The sequence below is a fragment of the Enhydra lutris genome, unplaced genomic scaffold, assembly GCF_002288905.1.
Source record: "Enhydra lutris kenyoni isolate GAN:26980312 unplaced genomic scaffold, ASM228890v2 scaffoldscaffold73, whole genome shotgun sequence".
NCBI classification, from domain to species: domain Eukaryota; kingdom Metazoa; phylum Chordata; class Mammalia; order Carnivora; family Mustelidae; genus Enhydra; species Enhydra lutris.
This window is the reverse complement of record NW_019154157.1, coordinates 1595563-1618715: the sequence shown is the minus strand read 5'-3', so window position 1 is coordinate 1618715 and position 23153 is coordinate 1595563. Positions and strand designations below refer to the sequence as shown.

Genomic DNA, 23153 nt, shown 5'->3' with positions numbered 1-23153 from the left:
GAATTTCCTTCTTTGGTTCTCTATTCTAGTTGGAAAAATCCAAACTGAAGAGCTGTAAACATTACCCATGCTGGTGAAGCCACCTTTCTGCTCTTCCTTGTTCTCATCCCCTGCCTCCTTTGGGAGTGGTGGTTTGACTGGAGGGTGATCTTGCCTCCACTGGGGTCTTTTGGCAATGTCTGGAGACATTTTTTTGTGTCACAGCCAGGATTTTGTGAAGAAGGGTGGTAAACATGATTATAATGTATAAGACAAATCTCCAGAACAACGAATTACCTGGTCCAACATAGCAGTGATGTGATGGGGGGCTGTCTCATGCATTATGGGACGTTTAGCAGCATCCCTAATTTCTGTGCACAAGATACCAGTAGTAGCCTGTGAGTCATGACAACCAGAAACATCTCCAGATATTACTGAGTGTCCCCTTGGGGAGCAAAATTGCCTCTAGTTGAGAACCAGTGCCTTTATAGGTAACTGCTATCTGAATTCTATTTTTGTGTATTTTTCTTGTTTACTTAGTAACAAATACGTATGTGTTTTACTCTTAACAGTATATTATTTGTTTCACTAATTTTTGAGCTTTATGTAAGTATTTATTTATTTATCTTAATCAGAGAGAAAGAGGGAGAGAGAGAGCAAGCGAGAACAGGCAGACAGAGTGGCAGGCAGAGGCAGAGGGAGAAGCAGGCTCCCTGCCGAGCAAGGAGCCCGATGTGGGACTCAATCCCAGGACGCTGGGATCATGACCTGAGCCCAAGGCAGCCGCTTAACCAACTGAGCCACCCCGGCGTCCCTTGAGCTTTATTAAGGCAAAAAAAATACAGTCCTTTTTAGCTAGCTTTTTGTACCTAATATTAATATATATATACTTTTAAGATTTATTTATTTGAGAGAGGGCAAGCGCAGGTGTGCGAGCAAGGGGAGGGGCAGAGGGAGAAGGAGAGGAAGAGAATCTCAAGCAGATTCCCACTGAGTGCAGAACTCGATTCAGGGCTGGATCTAACAACCCTGAGATCATGACCTGAGCTAAAATGAAGACTTGGACACTTAACTGACTGAACCACCTGGGAGCCCCTTTTTATATATTTTTAAAGATTTGGGGTGCCTGGGTGGCTCAGTGGGTTAAACCTCTGCCTTCAGCTCGGGTCATGGTCTCGGGTTCCTGGGATCAAACCTTGCGTCGGGCTATCTGCTCAGTGGGGATCCTGCTTCCCCCTCTCTCTCTGCCTGCCTCTCTGCCTGCTTGTGATATCTCTCTCTGTCAAATAAATAAATAAAATCTTAAAAAAAAAAAGATTTATTTATTTAAAAGAGAGAGTGTGCAGAGGGGAGGGACAGAGGGAGAGGGAGAGAGAGTCCCAAGCAGACTCTGCACTGAGCACAGAGCCCAACACAGGGCTGGGCTGGATCTCACGACTCAGATCATGACCTCAGCCGAAACCAGAAGTCAGACACTCAACTGACTCTGCCCCCCCCAGGTGCTCCCTTAATACTATATTTTTAATCTATAATTAGGAGTGTATAGGCCATAGGTAAGATAATGGAAAATTATTTTTCAAAATCTTTGGACCAGGTAATATTCCTAATAGCAATATATAAAATCTCCTGTTATTTTTCATTTTTTCCTACATTTGGTATTAGATTTTTATTTTTATTTATTCATTTATTTTTTAAAGATTTTATTTATTTATTTGACACAGAGAGAGAGATCACAAGTAGGCAGAAGGGAGGCAGAGAGAGAGGGGGAGGCAGGCTCCCTGCTGAGCCGAAAGCCCAGATGCGGGGCTCGATCCCAGGATCCTGAGATCACGACCGGAGCCGAAGGCAGAGGCTTAACCCACTGAGCCACCCAGGCGCCCCGGTATTAGATTTTTAAAGTTTTTGCAGCTCTAATGGGCACAAATTGTTATTTGATAGTGATCTTGATTTGCTTGTCTCCACTTTTCTAGAAATTCACTCTTAAGCATAATTTACAAAGACCACAATAATTTGGCATATGCTTGTTTACCTCTTCAACCTCATTCATTCACATATTTAAAGATTTTTTTAAGATTTTATTTATTTATTTGTCATAAAGAGAGCACAAGCAGGCAGAGTGGCAGTCAGAGGCAGAGAGAGAAGCAGGCTCCCCGCTGGACAAGGAGCCCGATGCAGGGTTCTATCCCAGGACCCCAGGATCATGACGGAGCCAAAGGCAGCGGCCTAACCAACTGAGCCACCCAGGCATCCCTCATTCACATATTTAATAAATAATATGGAAGCACCTTCTGAGTGCTACTGTGCTTTTCTTTCTTTTTTTTTTTTTTAAAACACTTAATTTGGAAAAAAAAAAAATTGGTAGATGGGTACCTGGCTCGCTCAGTTGGTAGGCATGTGGCTCTTCATCTTGTGATGAGTTCAAGCCCATGTTGGGTATAGAGATTAACTCTTAAAAAAAAACCAAACTAGGGGCGCCTGGGTGGCTCAGTGGGTTAAGCCGCTGCCTTCAGCTCGGGTCATGATCTCAGGGTCCTGGGATCGAGCCCCGCATTGGGCTCTCTGCTCAGCGGGGAGCCTGCTTCCTCCTCTCTCTCTGCCTGCCTCTCTGCCTGCTTGTGATCTCTGTCTGTCAAATAAATAAATAAAATCTTTAAAAAAAAAAAAAAAACCAAACTGGTATAGAATGTTATTCATGAACATCCTTCATTCTAATGATTTTATTTATTTATTTGTCAGAGAGAGAGAGTGTGCACAAGGAGGGGGAGCGCTAGGGAGAAGGAGAAGCAGGCTCCCTGCTAAGCAAGGAGCCTGATGCAGGACTTGATCCCAGGACTCTGGGATCATGACCTGAGCAAGGCAGACACTTCACTGACTGAGCCACCCAGGTGTCCCTATGAACATCCTTCATTCTAGAGGGGAATTCAGGAGGAGCACTGCCACTCAGTGTGGGGGCATGAGTGAACAGCACAGATGAGATCCCTCCTGGTAAAGAGCTTACACACCCTAGTCGGGAGACAGATGTAAGTAGACACCCAGTCCATAAATGTAATTATAGATTATGATGAGTAGTCCATAGGAAACTAGTTGGGTAATGAGAAAGACTAATTGAAGGTGGCCTTCTTAGTAAACAAATGAGATAAATTAAACATTCATAGGGAAACAGAGCATTGTGAGAGAGAGTAACAGATCTTCTTTACAAAGATGGTCAAGGAGGTATCTCTGAAAGACACCAGAAAAGTGAAACTTAGCCAGTGTATAGAGGTTGAGGCAAAGAGCTTTCCAGGCAGAAGAAACAACTGTGAGAGGCCAGTGTGGCAGAAGCATAAGAGGTGAATAGGAAGAATGATGTCAGTGGGAAGGTGGACTGGTTGCAGCCAGTTCACACAGGTCCTTGTAACTGGGGTAGAAGGACAACTGGAATCTATTGAAGGATTTTAAGTGGTTGAGTGATTCCCGAATTATGCTTTCAAAAGATCACTTATTCATCCAATTGTTTTTTTTTTCTTTTGTTGTTGTGTTGTTGTTGTATTAGTTAACCTATTTACTATAGGCTAGAGGTGTTTCAAATGATAGAGCTTCTGCTGGTCTCTGAATTCCTTTCCTGCACTGATGGCCGCCTTCGCTGTGATGGCAGAAGGGGTTGTGTAGGTCCAGGCACCACTGGCTACTGTTTTCATGTAGGAACCATAGTGCCAGATGCCCACAGCTCATCTTTTCATCTTAGTTTTGCCACAGAAGGAGCATGTGTACTTGGTGTGCTGACTTTTTCAATTTTCTTCATCATTTTCCTGAGGGAGACCCTGTAATGGGTGCTGTTATTTACCGACAGTTCTGACCTTCATGGTGCATTTAGCCATGTCACCACAAATGAGGTCCAAGTTCAGAGCCATTCAGTTAGATTTTGTTGAACAAAAAAACCCCAAAGTAACAGCGGCAAATTGATGTTCCAGAATCAACTTTTTTTCTCTCTGATAAAGGAAGTCCATGGGAAGACCATTCCTGGCTGGTATGGCAGTGTCACAATTATTGGTGAGCTAAGGCTCTATTTGTCTTCCTGTTCTGCCATCCTCAGGATTGGGCCTCCATGGTGCAGCTGGAGCTGCTGTAATCACATTCATATTCCAGGTTGAGGAGAGAGGAAGGGAAGAAAGTCAGGAGGGATTCACCTTCCAGCCATGTCAGCTTCAGGATGTGACATTTTGTTTACATCTTATTGGCCAGAATTTAGTCACATATAGCTACTCAGGAAGCTGGGAGGTTTAGTCTTTTGACTGGGTGCCTCGCCTCTTGGAATAGAATCAGCTTCCCATTACTTAGGAAGAAAGGTTGTGGCATATGCACCCATAGTATTCTGCTCTGTGTAGAGCTTTGTTTGTAGGGGCAAGAGTAGAAGCAGAGAAACAAGTCAGGAAGATAGAAGACTATGGTATGGACTAAGGTAGGAGCCCTAGCAATGGAGGGATGTGGGCAGACTTGAGATGCATTTTGGAGTAGAGTTCACAAAACTTAATGGTGGATTGGGTATGAGGAGTGAAGGAAAGAGAAGAATTGATCAGCTTGATGGACAGACGGTGATGTCTTTTATGAGGTGGGGAAGACTGGGAAGGAGACATTTGGGAGCAGTTGAAAAAAGTTGTTTGTGAAATACCTGTTGGACTTCTGAGAGGAGAAATCTGCGGAGACATTGGAATCTGGAGCTCATTTTTTCATTTCTCCCCTAAGTGCCTCTATTGCATGCTGTCCTGCCCTTGGGAACCATTTGCTGTTCCTCAAACATGCCTTGTTCTCTCTTGTGTCCGTGTCTTTGCACATACTTTTCTACTTCTCTCTCCTGTCTGGAGCGTTTAGCTCCTGCCTTCTCCCCCTTACAAGCTACTCATTCATCTCTCCGTACTTGTCTCAGGCTCCCTTACTTTTGGAAAGCCTTCCTGGTTCCTTGAGGCAGTCTAGATATGTAGGGTGTGTCCGATGTGAATTATAATTAATAATTTTTAGACTGGTAGCTCATCAACTGGCATGTCTTACCCCACGTTCTATATTCATAATGAGGTTTTCTTGACTATCCTAGGTAGATTTACTGCCCCTCCTACATTTCTTATGAGAACCTTCATGGAATGTTTGTATATGTTGCAGTCTTTTGTGTGTTTTAATCCTCTACTCTAAGCTCCTTGAGGGCAGGGACAAGATCTTTTCTTCGTGGCTTTATGATTCCAGGGGTGAAGCTTGCTTTTAGAAGTTCCATGTCACAATTAAGAAAAATATTCCATCTTTGCTTTTTTTTTCTTTTGTGGTAAAAAACATGTAAAATATACCATCTTAACCATTTTATTTTGTTTTATTTATTTTTTTAAGATTTTATTTTAAGTAATCTATACACCTGGTGTGGGGTTCGAACTTACAACCCTGAGATCAAAAGTTGCATGCAGGGTGCCCGGGTGGCTCAATTGGTTAAGTGTCTGCCTTTGTCTCGAGTTCAGCATTGGTCTCCTTGCTCAGCAGGGAGCCTGCTTCTCTCTTTGCCTGCCCCACACCCTGCTTGTGCTCTCTCTCTCTGACAAATAAAATCTTTTTTTTTTTTAAATGTATTTTTTTTTTAAAAGATTTTATTTATTTATTTCACAGAGAGAGAGCACAAGTAGGCAGAGAGAGAGAGGAAGGGAAGCAGGCTCCCCACCGAGCAGAGAGCCCGATGCGGGGCTGGATCCCAGGACCCTGAGACCATGACCTGAGCCGAAGGCAGAGGCTCAACCCACTGAGCCACCCAGGCGCCCCTGACAAATAAAATCTTTAAAAAAAAAGTCACATGCTCTACTGATTGAGCCAGCCGGGCCCCCCCATCCTATCTTAACCATTTTATTTTATTTTTATTTTTTTAAGAGAGAATGAGAGTGAGTGGGGGCCAGGGACAGAAGGAGAAGAAGAGAGAGTCTTAAGCAGGCTCCACATCCAGTTCAAAGTCCAACACTGGGCAAGATCTCATGACCCTGAGATCAGGATCTGAGCTGAAATGAGAGTCAGATACTTAACTGACTGAGCCACTCAGATCCCCCGTCTAAACCATTTTAAAATGTACAGTTCAGCAGGGTTAAGTACATTTACATTCAGTTGTTGTGAAATGGATCTCCAGAATTTTTTCATCTTGCACAACTGAAACTCCATACATCATTGCTTTTTAACGCAATTAACATTTTTGTTTATTTCAGGTGGTGTTTCGTTCTACGTCGGCTATGGTTTACATATTTATTCAGATGAGCTGTGAAATGTGGGATTTCGATATTTATGGTACTGTTCCTAAGTGCTGGTTGTAGCTGCCATTGGGTTGACATTTCTGGTTTCTCCCAAGTTGGTATCATTTTACAGTAAGCTATTGACATTCTCTAAAAATCTGTCCTGAGATCTTTACAAATCATCAAATGCCAAAATAAACAAATTGAAAGGAAATATTTTACATATGTATATTTATATGGTGAATTCCATGAAATGCTATAAAGTATTAATGGAAAATCTGACTTCTCAGATCTTTAATTATCCTGCAAGTATGGGTTGAAAAGACATAAAATCACTCTATGGCTAGGAACAAACTTTCTTTGATATCATTCATTTCTCTTCGTGTCACTCAGAACTCTCCATGTTTGTCTCATTTTTTTTTTTTAAAGATTTTATTTATTTATTTATTTGACAGAGAGAGATCATAAGTAGGCAGAGAGGCAGACAGAGAGAGAGGGGGAAGCAGGCTCCCTGCTGAGCAGAGAGCCCGATGTGGGGCTCGATCCCAGAACCCTAAGATCATGATCTGAGCTGAAGGCAGAGGCTTTAACCCACTGAGCCACCCAGGTGCCTCTGTTTGTCTCATTTTATTAGAGTTATTATGTAATGAGTAGAGGGCAATAAAGCTGCTACGAGGTGTGGCTATTGTGTCCAATATACCAGCCCTATGGTACATGTATTTCAAGTTTGTGTTTAGCAAAATTACAAATTAATTTCTTTTCTTTTTTTTTTTTTTTTAAAGATTTTATTGATTTATTTGACAGAAAGAGATCACAAGTAGACAGAGAGGCAGGCAGAGACAGAGAGAGAGAGAGGGAAGCAGGCTCCCTGCCAAGCAGAGATCCTGATGTGGGGCTTGATCCCAGGACCCTGAGATCATGACCCGAGCCGAAGGCAGCGGCTTAACCCACTGAGCCACCCAGGCGCCCCAAATTAATTTCTTTTTAAAAACTTTTTATTTAAATTGAATTAACTAACATATAGTGTATTATTAGTTTCAGAGGTATGGTTCAGTGATTCATCAGTCTTATGTAACATCCAGTGCTCATTATATCACATGCCCTCCATAATGCCCATCACCCTATTACCCTATCCTCCCAAACCCCTTCCCTCTAGCAGCCCTAAGTTTGTTTCCTGTGATTAAGAGTCTCTTATGGTTTGTCTTCCTCTCTGGTTTTGTCTTGTTTTATTTTTCCATCCCTTCCCCTATGATCTTCTGTTTTGTTTCTTAAATTTCACATATGAGTGAGATCATATGATAATTGTCTTTCTCTGATTGACTTATTTCATATAACATAATACTCTCTAGTTCCATCCATGTCTATAAACGAAATTCTTTTATGGGTCATCAAAGTCATTCAAGAACAGTAGGAACTGCAACTGATAATTCAGTGAATGCCCAGGGTCATCTTCCAACCAGCTTTAAGCATCATTGTGAGAATACTCACATTTGGAGGTTAAGATGGTCCTCTCATTCTGAAGGTAACACTGCATTTTTCAGTCATCAAAGCGTTTTCAATCTTGGCTTTTACCTTAGAGCCACAGCTTCTTACTGAGTGAGGCAAATATTAAATTTGGCTCTGTGGAAAGTCTGGATTGAAGCTACTTTTATACACTTGGCTTTTATAATCTTGTTTTAAGATATAGCAGAACCCACCTTGTCTTTGGTCCCATTCCTGCTACTTTACTGAGAGCAGATACTGTAAACAAGAAATAAAGATAATCTTCACCCTCTTCTCATTGTTGCTTTTCAGGGGATCTATATTTTGAGAAAGCTGTGAATGGTTTCCTTGCTGATCTCTTTACCAAGTGGAAGGTATGTTTCTTACACACTAAATCTCATTGCATAAACATTACTATTGTGGATTTTAGAAATACACCATTTTCATTAAGCTACCTTTAATTAAAGTTATCATAGTTAAAGCCTAAATTGATAAAACTCTAGATTTACATTACTTTAACCACCTCAACATGATAAAGTATTTATGAGAAACGCATAGGTGACATCAGATTTAATGGTGAAAGACTAAAAACTTTCCCCTTTAAGATTTAGGAACATTAGGGTGCCTGGGTGGCTCAGTTGGTTAGGTATCTGCCTTTGGCTCAGGTCATGATTCCGGGATCGAGTCCTGCATTGGCTTCCCAGCTCCACGAGAGTCTGCTTCTACTTCTGATCTTCTCCCCTCTTATGCTGTCTCTCACTTTCTCTCTCTCTCTCAAATAAATAAATAAAATCTTAAAAAAAAAGAGAGATTTAGGAACACAGTAAGGATGCCTGCCTTCACCATTAGTATTCAGTGTTGTACTAGAAGTTCTAACCGCAGCAATTAGGCAAGAAAAAGAAGTAGAATGCACCCTTATTGGAAAAGAAGAGGTAAAACTACCTCTATTCCCAGGTGAACTCTTATATGTAGGAATTCCTAAAAAATCTACAAAAAAACTATTAGAACTAATGTAAATGGATTCAGCAAAGTTCAGGGTACAAAATCAACACACACCATCATTTGTGTTTCATCGGCAATGAATAGTTTGAATAGGAAATATGAAAACATAGAAGTAAATCTTAAAAAGAGAATTAAATTAAAAACAATTCCATTTACAAGAGCATCAGAGAGAATCAAATACTTTGGAGTAATTTAGCCAAGGAGGTACACGATTTCTATACTAAAATCTACAGAATTTGCTGAGATAGATTAATAAAGATCTAAAAAATGAAAACCCATGAGAATAGATTGGGAAACTTAATAGTGTTAAAGTGGTAGTACTACTCAAAACAAACTATAGTTCAGGGCGCTGAGTGGCTCAGTTGGTTGGGCGACTGCCTTTGGCTTAGGTCATGATCCCAGAGTCCTGGGATTGAGTCCCACATCAGGCTCCCAGCTCCATGGGGAGTCTCCTTCTCCCACTGACCTTCTCCCCTCTCATGCTCTCTCTCACTCTCTCTTGCTCTCTCAAATAAATAAATAAAATCTTAAATAAACAAACAATGGTTCAGTCCCTATCAAAATCCCAGTGGCCTTTTTCTTGGCAGAAACAGAAAAGTTGATTCTAAAATTTATATGCAATTGCAAGGGATCCTGCATAGTCAAAACAACCTTGAGGAAGAGCAACAAAGTTGGAAAGGTCTTACTTCCTAATTTCAAAACTTACTACAAAGTTAAAGTAGTCAAAACAGCATGGTATTGGCATAAAGATAAATGATATAAGTCAATGGAATAGAATTGAGAGTGTAGAAATCAATCCATACATCTATGATCAATTGATTTTAGACAAAGATGTGAAGTCCATTCAATGAGGGAAAGAATAATCTCTACAACAAATGGTTTTGAGCCAAATATCCGTATGCAAAAGAATGAGTTTGGACTCTCACTACACATCCATATTTAAAACTTAACTCAAATTAGGGTGCCTGGGTGTCTCAGTAGGTTAAGCATCCGACCCATGATTTCGGCTCAGGTCATAACCTCAGGCTTGTAAGATCAAGCCCTGTTTCTGGGCTCCCTGCTCAGCAGGGAGTCTGCCTCTCTCCCTTTCCCTCTCCCTCTGCCCCTCCCCACGCTCGAGTGCTCTCTTTCTCTCTCTAAAATAAATAAATACATCTTTAAAAAAATTAACTCAAGGTGGATCAAAGACTTAAATAGGAGAGCTATGTTTGAGGTTATATTATGTAGTGGGAAAGAGCATGGAGTTTGGATAAAGACCGACTGGGTTTAAAATTATGGTTCTACTTTGATTCGGTTTTTTATCTTGGAGAAGTAGTCAGTCTCCTGGGCCTCTATTCTCTTTTCTGCAAAATGGAGTTGATAATAGTTCCTGCCTCACAAGGTGTTTTAAAGCATCTATACATAGTATGGTCTCAGTAGGATCCTGGTCTCAACTGAATCTAAGTCCCATCTTCCTCAGCAACACAGAAGCAATATCCTTCAGCTGTGAAGTGTATAGACATAGAAGTACAATGCTTGCACCCAGAGAACTTACAGATCTGCTGGGAGCTTGCATCTGTGTATTTGAAGCAATAGCAAACTGTATGTTTTAGGGGTTGAAACTTTATTTACTTTTGAATTTGGGCCTGGAAGGCCGAGGAAGGTTTGGATATTGGAAAGGAAGATGGAGAGGGTGTGTCAGATGAACAGTTCGAGCAAAAGGATGTAGACAGGTGTGAGAGGGGGTGTGGTCTAGGCAACTTCACAGAGGGTTTAATATGGGGAATAATTAAGTAATGAGGTGGATTAGAAAGATAGGGTCCCATTGAGCCAGGTAGTTTTGGAATTGATAGGAAGTATGGGAGCTATTACAGGTTCTCAACCAAGACATCACTATGATCAAAGCCAGGGAGAATTTGAGGAAAGAAGAGTCCAGTGGCCAGGAGCAGTTTGGTGAAGGGACACACTGAAATTAAGCAGACCAGCCAGGAGGCTTCTGCAGTCATGTGGCTTAACCATGATCAGGCCTTGGTGTCTGCCTGAGTACTGAGCCTAAAGCTTGGGGTGGGCTGAATAATGGTTACCTTGGACCTCATAATGGCCATTTCATTATTGGGTCTGTGAAAACCTTCATTTCAGGTCTGGCTCAGTTGTGTCTTAGATGTGGACTAACCCAAGATTCTGTAAGTGGATATGTGATTAGCTATAGGGGCAGAATTTGGCATAGGCCCAGTCATTAGTTTACAGGATTTTGTTCTTAGGATTTGTTTATTTTTTTAAAGATTTTATTTATTTATTTATTTTTATTTGACAGAGAGGAAGAGAGAGAGTGGGAAGGGCAGAGGGAGAAGCAGACTCCCCACCGAGCTGGGAGACCGATGCAGGGCTCCATCCCAGGACCCTGGCATCATGATCTGAGCCGAAAGCAGTTGCTTAACTGACTGAGCCAACCAGGCACCCCATGAATTTGTTCATTTTTTAAATTCAAGAACTTGGTTGGTTTTTTTTTTTTTTAATTTTTAAAGATTTAAATTTATTTAAATTTATTTATTATTTGACAGAGTAGGTAGAGAGGCAGGCAGAGAGAGAAGGGGAAACAGGCTCCCCACTGAGCAGAGAGCCTGATGCGGGGCTTGATCCCAGGACCCTGAGATCATGATCTGGGCCAAAGGCAGAGGCTTAACCCACTGAGCCACCCAGGCGCCCCTTGGTTTTATTTTTTTTAAAGATTTTTATTTCTTTGTGAAAAAGAATGTGAGAGAGAAAGAGAGCACGAGCTGGGGGAAGGCAAAGGCAGAGGGAGAAGCAGACTCCCCCTTGACCAGGAGCCCAATGTGGGACTCCATCCCAGTACCCTGGGATCATAACCTGAGCTGAAGGCAGACGCTTAATGCCTGAACCACCCAGGAGCTCAAGAACTTGGTTTTAAAGCAGGAGCTTGAAAATGAATTAAAATAACTTTACGTAACCACTCTGTATTGATTTAATGATGTTTAGTGAAGGTTGTTTATTCCTCTTGTCTAATAACTTAAAAGTTAGCACTGTGGACAGAAGGATTGAGCATGAGAGCTCATGAATTCATTTCAGAGCCCAAAATACAGTGGTGGTGGGAGTAGTAGTAGTAATCCGAGTTAACATTTATTGAGTATTTTTGACATAGCAGGTATTTTGATAAGTGTTTTATTCACATTATCTCACTAAACTCTTGCCACTATTTTACAGGTAGGGAAAGTACAGCTCAAAGGGGCTGGGTAATTTGCTCATGATCAACAGCATGTAAAAGCAGAATGAGGATTCTAATTGGTACCTTCCATTCACCCAGAGATAGCCTGAAATCATAACCTCTGTGCTGTCCTGTCTGTATTATTATAGTCCCAGGTCATGTAACCTGTCATATATTATCCCCATCATCACATGAGTTGAGAGGCTCATATGGCCACACCAGCCCATTGTAAGGCATTTTTTTCTGTATATCACTTATACCAAAATCAGATAAATCAGGAGTTGAGTTTGGAGCACTGGGCATCCAATAAATTTGTTGGCGGCTAATGAAGATGTGCTCTTTCCTAGCACTCTGCTCTGGGTGCTGTGGCTTGTATTTAGGAATTTCTGTCCACTTGAGGTATATCCATGGGGATGTATAAGGTGGCATGTAGCGTGCATCATGTTGTATATATACCTTACATGGTGAATGGTGAATTGTGTAGTCAGTGAGTATGGTTGGTTAGAGATGGGTCATTGTAAGCTCTCCTCTTCGAAGATTGGAAGGAACTGAAACTGGGCTTGCTGGCTCACTGGTGCAAGCCAAATTTCATGCCATCTGTGAACAGCCTATTTCCAGAACATTGATCTCCAGACTCTGTGGAAATGATAATTCTCACCAAAACCCGTCCCCATCCAAAGGTACTTCATTGCCTTGGCTTCGACTCCTGCATCTCAAGTAGCTCCCAAGCCTCATCTTTATGGCAGTGGTAGGATGTTGGGATGTGTTTGATTCTCACATCTACCGCCATAGGTTTTCTTCTTGTTTCCTAAGCTACTTTTCTGAAGAAATTTTAAAAACACCATGAAACAGGTACAGATACCATAATCCTTTGACACTGGGCTAATCTAGTTCATGCCAAATCAAGAGCTGGGAGATAGTGACCCATGCTTATTGGTAATTTGCTGTTTTTAAGCACTTTTTGCACTTCTGGGACAATAGGTAATTTGCCCAAAGTCATGTGGTGGTAAATTTCAGAGCCAGGATTCAGTGCAGATCTTCTCATTATGCAACTGCATTACTGCATTATGCAACCTCAGTTATGTGATATCATCTAAGCCACTGAGCCTCCTAAAATTGAGACTATTATGTTCATGCAGGCTCCTTCATTGTGAAGTAAGTGAAATAACCGTAAGCCTTTTTTTCTCTACTCATTCTAGGAGAAGAACTGTAGTCATGAAGTGACAGTGGTCCTATTTTCTAGAACTTTCTATGATGCAAAATCTCTTGGTGAGTAAGTCTTTCTCCTCTAGTTTTTTTTTTGTTAAGCTTCCCACCCATTCCTTACATCTTTCCCTTCACAATGCTCATCTTTCATACTTTTTCTGTTAAGAGCCCAGGGTAAAATGGAAAATCTTATTGTCTATTAGTGGATGCAGAAGGTCTGCAGGCTGTGATTAGCCAACTTGATTTATAATTTTATTCATTCATTTATTTTGGTGATGCAAATTTTCAACCCAGAAGAGTGAGCAGAGAAACTGAATTTCTCTTCTCACTCTGATTTATGTGTGTTGTTTCTCTTTTTCAGATGAATTTCCTGAAATAAACCGAGCCTCAATTCGACAGGATCACAAGGGACGGTACTATGAAGACTTTTATAAGTATGTTTGAGTGGTTTGCTATGCCTTTTTAAAAAAAGATTTTATTTATTTTATTGAGATAGAGAGCAAGAGTTGGGGGGAGGGGCGGGGGGGCAGAGGGAAAGGTAGAAGCAGGCTCCCCATTGAGCAGGGTGGCTGATGTGGGGATTGATCCCAGGACCCTGAGATCATGTCCTGAGCCAAAGGCAGATGCTTAACCGACTAAGCCACCCAGGTGCCCTCTATGCTCTGTTTGTTTGTTTGTTTGGTTGTTTCTTTCCTAACTTAAAAAAAAATTAACCTTTTCATTTTGGAATAATTCTGGGTTTACAGAGAAGTTACAAAGATAGCCCAGAGAGAGAGTTCCCATATACCCTTTACCCAGTTTTTCCTGTTAACATTTTATAACCAAAGTCAATTTGTCAAAACTGCGAGATTAGCCCTGATATATTACTATTAACTAAATTTCAGGTGGTTTTCAGATTTCATTCGTTTTTCTACTTTATGTTCCAGGATCTAATCCAGGATACCACACTGCATTTAGACTTTACAAACTTTGTATTGTGAAAACTCAAACTCCCAGAAAAGAAGAATAAATAATATGATGAATTCACATAGCCAACAGCTAGATTGAACAGTTATTATTATGCCATATTTGCTTCCCCTGTTTTGTTTGTTTGTTTCTTTGTTTTGCTTCATCTTGTTTTTTTAGCTTTTATTTTAGTGTAAATTAGAGATGTTGTGACATTTTTGTTCTTTGGTATATCTAAAAAATAAGGGCATTTTTACATATAACCACAATGTCATGGTCATGTTGAACAAAGTTAATTCTAATATCTAATATCTAGTATATATTCAGATGTCATTAATTATCCCTGAAAAAATTTTTGTTTGATTTGCTTGTTAAGTCTAAATCTAAAGCAGTTTCACCCTTCCTTTTTGCCCCGAAACATTTGATGTGTTGAAGAATCTCAGTTGTACTGTGTGCTTCCCCAACTTCCATGCGCAGGTGAACCTGGGGATCATGCCGATTCCATTAAGTTCAGGAGTCCTGGGGTGGGTCTGAGATTCTGCTCAGTATAGCTAGCTCCTTTGCTTGCGTAGGTTGGTCTTTGTATCCCGTTTTGAGTAGGGAGGCTGTAGGAGACGCCTTCTGGATTGGTCTAATTGCATCCTTATGGTGGTGTAGGCTTATTTTCTGTAAACCAGAGGCTCCACTGGGGCAATTTCCCTGCTGCCTCTACTTACCCAGCACATTTGGCACTGTCGAGAGATTTTTTTTTTTTTTTTTAATCGTCAAAATAGTGTGCGGGAGGTAAGAAGGGGAAGTTATACAACTGATATCTCCTGCAGAGAGGCCAGGGATGCTGCTAAGTGTCCTACAGTGTGCATAGGACAGCCTGCACAGCAAAGTTACTTAGCCCACGATACCAGTAGTGCTGAGGTTGAGAAGCCCTCTGGAAAGACTTGATTGGACCTTTTTAGTTAAGACTTAACCTCGTTGCTGATGCCCTGTACTTCTCATTCCATCAGCACAGAATTCAGATCAGTCCAGATGTCCTGACAGTGCCACTGAATAAGGGGACGCTTTGTGAGATGCTAGAAGCATAGCAGATACAGTCGGATGGGGATTGCTCAATGGGCTGGAGCTGAAGGGCTTTGATCTTTTAAATTCTCAGATCCCTGGAGAAGTTTATCACATGACTGTTGGCACTTCAGGTGGACGATAGAATAGATCTCGAGGCTTTAGAAAGCCTTTCGCTTTGTAGAGTTTAAATGGATTGTTTTATTTTTTCCTGAGGTACCAAGATTTTTTTTTTTTTAAAGATTTTATTTATTTATTTGTCAGAGAGAGAGAGGGAGAGAGAGCAAGCACAGGCAGATAGAATGGCAGGCAGAGACAGAGGGAGAAGCAGGCTCCCTGATGAGCAAGGAGCCCGATGTGGGACTTGATCCCAGGATGCTGGGATCATGACCTGAGCCGAAGGCAGCTGCTCAACCAACTGAGCCACCCAGGCGTCCCCCAAGATTTTTTTTTAAAGACTTTATTTATTTATCTGACAGAGAAAGAGAGAGCTAGCAGAAGCAGGAGGAGCAGCAGGCAGAGGGAAGAGGGAGAAGCAGGCTCCCCACCAAGCAGAGAGAACCCTATGCGGGGCAATCCCAGGACTCTGGGATCATGACCTGAGCCAAAGGCAGATGCTCAACTGACTGAGCCACCCAGGCGCCCCCCAAAAATTTATGTTTAAATAAAAAGGAACTCTTTTGATACGAAGTGTGTTTCCTCACCTTACTACACTTCTTAAAGCCGGTAGAGACTGCTTCTCTCAAGCACATGACTCTGTTACTGGTTCATTCTTGCTGCCTCAGACTATTTATTTCCTTCTGTAACTAAGAGGAGGAACCCTTTGCTCATTTCCCTTACCACCTCAGACTGGGAAATCAATGTCTGTCTCTTTTGCAGAAACAGTTTACTATGTGGGTTTAGTTTTTGTCTCAGATGGCCATTCTTCTCCCCTACCCCCAACCTGGAGCCTTAAACCTTTCTTTGTAGCTAGTTCCTTCCTAAGTCCCAAGCCAGCACCAAATGCAAATTTGTAGAGTATTCCCCCTGCCGCCCCCATTCTCAACTTTGTCATAACATTCCTAAAGAAGAAATTTTTTATTCTTTTATAACTGTGTGTGTGTGTCTGTGTGTATATATGTATATATATGTGTGTATATATGTATATATGTATGTGTATATGTATAATGTGTATGTGTATATGTATAATGTATATATATATATATATATATATATATATATATATACACACACACACATATTATTTGTATTCTGGACTTACTATGTGTATGTATATGTGTGTGTGTGTGTATACATACACATAGTTATATTTTAAACTGTGGTTGTGGATAAGCCCCAAAGAATGACAGAAGTTACGGACACTTTCTAGGCAGTTTTTTGGGCAACCTTTTAAAATTTCTATCTCAGGGGGCGCCTGGGTGGCTCAGTGGGTTAAGCCGCTGCCTTCGGCTCGGGTCATGATCTCAGGGTCCTGGGATCGAGCTCCGCATCGGGCTCTCTGCTCAGCGGGGAGCCTGCTTCCTCCTCTCTCTCTGCCTGCCTCTCTGCCTGCTTGTGATCTCTCTCTGTCAAATAAATAAATAAGATCTTAAAAAAAAAAAAGAAACTATAAAATTTCTATCTCAAAAAATTTTAAGTTATGAGAAAGTGGAAGGAGGAATATAATGAATATCTGTATACTTTTCACCAGATTTATTAATTATTAACATTTAATAGACACATGGTTATCTTATACTTCATTATCTCCTTAGAGCAAGGACATTGTAACAGTGCTAGTTGTCCTAATATTCCTTCTTGAGATGCTTTTCCTGATCCAGATTTCTTTCTAGGATCATGTATCATTTTTAGCTTAGGTAATTTTCTATTTGTTTTTACAGTATGTTACTGTGAAAATTTTCAAACAGAGAGACAAGTTGAAAGGATTGTATAGTGAACACTCATACACCTACCACCTGGGTTCTATAATTAACACTTTGCTATACTGTTGACCCTTGAACAACATGACTTTGAACTGCATGGTTCCACCTATATGTGGATTTTTTTGACAGATACAATACAGCATGTAAAGGTATTTTCCTTATGATTTCTTTTTAAGATTTATTTATTTGAGAGAGAGGGAGCACTCATGCATGTGAGCAGGGGGAAAGGCAGAGGAAGGGACAGAGAGAGAGAATCTCTCTGTATTGAGCACAGAGTAGAACACAGGGCTCTATCCCACAACCCTGAGATCATGACCTGAGCTGAAATTGAGTCAGACGCTCAACTGACAGAGCCACCCAGGTGCCACCGTTTATGAGTTTCTTAATAACGCTTTATTTTGTCCAGCTTATTTTATTGTGAGACTATAGTATAAAATATCTATAACATACAAAATACATTAATGGACTATGTTATCAGTAAGGCTTCTGGTCAGCAGTCGGCTATTAGTAGTTAAGTTTTTGGAGAGTCAAAACATACACAGATTTTCAGTTGCACAGGGCAGGGGCGTTAGTGCCTCCAACCCCCATGTTGTTCAAAAGTCAACTCTATTTCCTTTATCACTTACCAGATTACCTTTTTCTGTCATTTAAGAAATAATGCATCTTCATTGTAGAAATTATGAAAAATCTATAGAGGAGCGTAAGATAGAATATAAGAGTGGCTCCACTTTCCTATTGAGATGGTAATAAGATGATAATATTTATCATTTGTATTCTGGACTTACTATGTATGGGACACTGGCTAAGCACTTTAGTATCTTGATTTCATTTAAATATCATAGCATTCCTTGTGATGCTTGCTGTTATCCCATTTTACGCATGCAGAAACTTGGACACAGAGTTTAAGTAACATATCCAAAGTCCATGGAGGATTAAGTGATGGAGAATGCACTTGATTCAGACAGTGTGGTTCAGAGTCTGTGCTTTTGACCACTGTATTCTTCAACCCCATACTGATCATACTTTAAATTATTTGTCGATTTTCTTTTGGGTCCTGTATTGTAATGGGCCATTTCTTCCCCCAACGTCGCCATTTATCCCTTCATGCTGTTAAATTCTTGATACCACTTCAGTGGATCCTAGAACTTTTTTATTTGATTTTTTTTTTTTTTTTAAGATTTTATTTTTAAGTAATCTCTACATGTAACATGGGGTTTGAACTCATGACCCTGAGGTCAAGAGTTCTATGCTCTTCCAATTGAGCCAGCTGATTCCTAGAACCTGAGAACCTCTTTTGGCCTAAGAATATATGAAGTTATTTCTACATAATGAATATGAATGAGTATGAATTCACTTGAGGATAATTATGGACATATTAAAACAGATTGTAGAAAGCATGAATGAATTACAGGTATAGATTTACATGTGTAAATATATCATTAATATATCATTATACATTATCATAAATATATCATTAAGATAATATATCATAAATATATCATTAAGATAATATATCATTAACATATTAAAATTTCCTCACATTATTAAAAAATCAGCCCCAACATTTTTTAAATTAAAAAAAGCTTTGGTTGTATTTTTCTTACTATAAAAACAATACAGGTTTATTTTTAGGAAAATCATGAAATATAGTTAGGTACAGGGTAAGACAATATAGGACACCCTCAATTCCACTTCCCAGGTGCAGTCATCATCACTTGGGTTTATCAAACCCTGTTCTTTGTTTGTAGAGACAGAGTAGTTTTCACAGAGATGTGTTCACAGACTCCCCTGCTTTTTTCACATGATGTTTTAAACCAGCATTTTCTTTTTAAGATTTTATTTATTTATTTATTTGACAGAGAGAGAGAGAGAGAGAGTGCGAGAGAGGGAACACGAGCAGGAGGAGTAGGAGAGGGAGAAGCAGGCTTCCTGCTGAGCAGGGAGCCCAATGCAGGGCTTGATCCCAGGACCCTGGGATCATGACCTGAGCTGAAGGAAGATGCTTAACAACTGAGCCACCCAGGCACCGTAAAACCAGCATTTTCCACTTACTTTATCACAAATGCCAGTCCATGTCAAATACTCTGTTTCCACAGCATCATTTTTATTGCTCTGCAGACATTTCATTTGATTGCTAACTATTATTGAACCCAAGTAATTTTCAACTTTCCACTACTGTCAGAAGTTCTACCAGTAAATGGTCTTACAGTGTTTAAGCATTAGCTTAGTTATAACCTTAGCATAACCTTATAACTTAGCATAACCTTAAGCGTAAACTTAGGATAAGTTCCCAGAAACGGAGTTATTGGGTCAAAGATACTCTGTTTCTGTTAAGGCTTTTCATTTGTGTTGCCAAATTGCCCTGCAAAACCACTGAAGTTAAAAAAAAATCTGTTTTCCCAGTAGTCATGTTATTTCTCTGTCCTTTCCAACACTGAATACTATTTTCTTTCTTCACAGTTAAAGTGGAAGAACAGTTACCTCACTAAATCTTAATAGTCATTTCTTTTATTACCAAGAGTAAATGTTTTCTCATGCTGATTGGCCTTCGTATTTCTCTTTTGCAAATTGTATATTCATCGTCTTAGCTAATTTTTTCATCTTTTTTGTTTTTTGTCTTATCCTTGGTTTGACTTTGTAATCCAGAGAGAAGTACTTTTAATCCTGTGGTATGTTTCTCTAGATCTTTTTCTATTTGGCCCACTTTATTTTATTTTTTAAAGATTTTATTTTATTTTTTAAGTAATCTCTACACTGAGTGTGGGGCTTAAACCTATAATCCTGAGATCAAGAGTTGCATGGTCCACTGACTGAGCCAGCCAGGTGCCCCTATTTAGCCTGTTTTAAAATTGGATGATTTTTTTGGCTTGCTTTTTTTTTTTTTTTAAGATTTTATTTATTTATTTGACAGAGAGAGATCACAAGTAGACAGAGAGGCAGGCAGAGACAGAGAGAGAGAGAGGGAAGCAGGCTCCCTGCTGAGCAGAGAGCCCGATGCGGGACTCAATCCCAGGACCCTGAGATCATGACCTGAGCCGAAGGCAGTGGCTTAACCCACTGAGCCACGCAGGTTCCCGGCTTGCTTTGTTTTTAATAAAATCAAATATACTTGGGTGAGAATAGTATTGTGGACCTTCATTACTCATATTAAATGGCTATCAAAGAGGATTTCATTTTTGATAGTTATATATCTGTTGTAGCCTGAAATTTTATCATGATTTAATTCCTTATTGTATATATTTAATCTTTTTCTAATTTTTATTTTTTCCAAATTTTTATTTATTTATTAAAGATTTTATTTCTTTATTTGACAGAGAGAGAGAGAGCACAAGTAGGCAGAGCAGCAGGCAGAGGCAGAGGGAGAGGGAGAAGCAGGCTCTCCTGTAAGCAGGGAGCCTGACGTGGGGCTCTATCCTAGGACCCTGGGATCATGACCTGAGCCGAAGGTAGCTGCTTAACTGACTGAGCCACCCAGGTACCCCTCTCATTTTTAAAAAGATTTATTTATTTCTTTGAAAGAGAGGGAGAATGAGTAGGAGGGGCAGAGGGAGAGGGAATCTCAAGCAGACTGTGCTGAGTGCAGGGCCCAACACGGGGCTCAGTCTCACAACCCTGAGATCACGACGTGAGCCAAAACCAAGAGTTGGATTCCCAATCAACTGCACCACCCAGGCACCCCAATCTTTTTCTAATTCTTTTTTTTTTAAGATTTTTATTTATTTATTTATTTGACAGACAGAGATCACAAGTAGGCAGAGAGGCAGGCAAAGAGAGAGAGGTGGAGGCAGGCTCCCTGCGGAGCAGAGAGCCCGACGCGGGGCTCGATCCCAGGACCCTGGGATCATGACCTGAGCTGAAGGCAGAGGCTTAACCCACTGAGCCACCCAGGCGCCCCTCTTTTTCTAATTTTTAAATTAATCAATGTCCACTGTGATATACAGTTATATAGTTATGCATTCCTGAATGTTTCTTGCTTTTTTTTTTTTTTAAGATTTTATTTATTTATTTGATAGAGATCACAAGTGGGCAGAGAGGCAAGCAGAGAGAGAGGGGGAGGCAGGCTCCCTGCTGAGCAGAGATCCTGATGCAGGGCTCAATCCCAGGACCCTGGGATCATGGCCTGAGTTGAAGGCAGAGGCTTTAACCCACTGAGTCATCCAGTTGCCCCTATTTTTAAGATTATTTATTTATTTATTTGACAGAGAAATCACAAGTAGGCAGAAGTAGGCAGAGAGGCAGGCAGAGAGAGAGGGAGAAGCAGGCTCCCTGCTGAGCAGAGAGCCCAATGTGGGGCTCAATCCCAGGACCCTGGGATCACGACCCGAGCCGAAGCCAGAGGCTTAACCCACTGAGCCACCCAGGCTCCTCGCCTTTTTTTTTTTTTTTTTTTAATTAAGACTTCTAATTTTTTTAGAGCAATTTTGGGTTCCCAGCAAAATTGAGAGAAGGTACAGGGATTTCCCATACACTTTCTCTACCCACACCTACATAATGCCCTTCTCATATTATCAACATCCTTTACCAGAGTGATGCCATTGTTAGAACTAATGAACCTACACAGATACACCATAATCACTGAAAATCCATAGTTTACCTTAGGACTCACTCTTGGTATTGTACACTCTGTGGGCTTAGACAAATATTTAATGATCTGTCTCCATCATTATAGTATCTTGCAGAGTATTTTTACTGCCCTAAAAATCCTCAGTGTACTGCTATTCATCCCTTTCCCCAAAGCCCTAACCCTTGGCGACCACTGATCTTTTTAGAGTCTGTACAGTTTTGCCTTTTCCAGAAAGTCATGTAGTTGGAATCATACAGTATATAACCTTTTCAGATTGGCTTCTTTCACTTAGTAATATGCACTTAAGGTTCCTTCAGGTCTTGTCATGGCTCTTTTCTTTTTAGCACTCAGTAGTATTCCATTGTCTGGATATACCACAATTTATTTATCCATTCATCTACTGAAGGACATCTTGGTTGCTTTCAAGCTTTGTTATAAATTAGGCTTCTGTAAACATCTGTATGTAGGTTTTGGTGTGGACCGAAGTTTTCATCTCCTTTAAGCAAATATGAAGGAGTATGATTTCTAGATCATATGATGGGAGTATGTTTAAGAAACCACCAAACTGTCTTCCAAAGTGGCTGCATTACTTTGCATTCCCACCAGCAATGAATGACAGTTTCTATTGCTCCACATCCTTACCAACATTTGGTGTTGTCAGTGTCCTGGATTTTGGCCATTCTGATAGGTATATAGTAGTCCCTTATTGTTGTTTTAATTTGCATTTCCCCGTATGACATGATGTGGAACATCTTTTCATATACTTATTTGCCATGTGTGTATCATCTGAGGTGTCTTTTTAGATGTTCTGCCTATTTTGAATCGGATTGTTTGTTTCTTATTGTTTAGTTTTAAGAGTTTTTTGTGTATTTTGGATGATAGTCCTTTATCAAATGTGTCTTTTGCCAGCATTTTCTTCTAGTCTGTGGCTTGTCTTCTCATTCTCTTAACATTGTCTCAGAGCAGAAGTTTTTGTATTTTAATAAGGTCTAGCTTATCAGTTTTTTGTTTGTGACTTCGGTGTTGAATCTAAAAAGTCATCATCCTACCCAGGATTATCTAGGTTTTGTGGTACGTTATCTTTTAGGAGTTTTATAGTGCTATTTTTTTTTAAAGATTTTATTTATTATTTGAGAGAGAGAGAGAGATAGAGAGAGATTGATGAGTAGGAGGAGGGGCAGAGGGAGAAGCAGACTCCCTGTGGAGCAGGGAGCCCAATGTGGGACTCAATCCCAGGACCCTGGGACCATGACCTGAGCTGAAGGCAGACGCCCAACCGATTGGGCCACCCGGATGCCCAGTATAGTTCTACATTTTATATTTAGATCTATAATCTACTTTGAGTTGGTTTTTCTTAAAAAGTTTTCTGCCAAAACCCAGGATCAAAGCATATTTTTTAGTTAATTTTTATGAAGAGTGTAAAGTCCATGTCTGGCTTTCTTTCTTTCTTTCTCTCTTTTGGCATGTGGATGTCCAGTTGTTCCAGCACCATTTGTTGAAAAGAATATCTTTGTTCCGTTGTGTTATCTTTGCTTCTTTGTCAAAGATCTATTGATATATTTTGGGGATTCTAT

The 23153-nt window shown here is 40.4% G+C and overlaps 1 protein-coding gene across 3 annotated transcripts in view; it reads left to right on the top strand.

The window, feature by feature from the left end:
- Nucleotides 1–23153, top strand: part of LOC111160011 (DEP domain containing 5) — a 137305-nt gene that overhangs the window by 25840 nt on the left and 88312 nt on the right. For all 3 annotated transcript variants that reach the window (XM_022522780.1, XM_022522781.1, XM_022522782.1), the window contains 4 exons: nt 6183–6261; nt 8001–8062; nt 13092–13161; nt 13460–13532. In XM_022522780.1, the coding sequence (XP_022378488.1) occupies nt 6183–6261; nt 8001–8062; nt 13092–13161; nt 13460–13532 (284 nt within the window). The remainder of the gene's footprint in view (nt 1–6182; nt 6262–8000; nt 8063–13091; nt 13162–13459; nt 13533–23153) is intronic.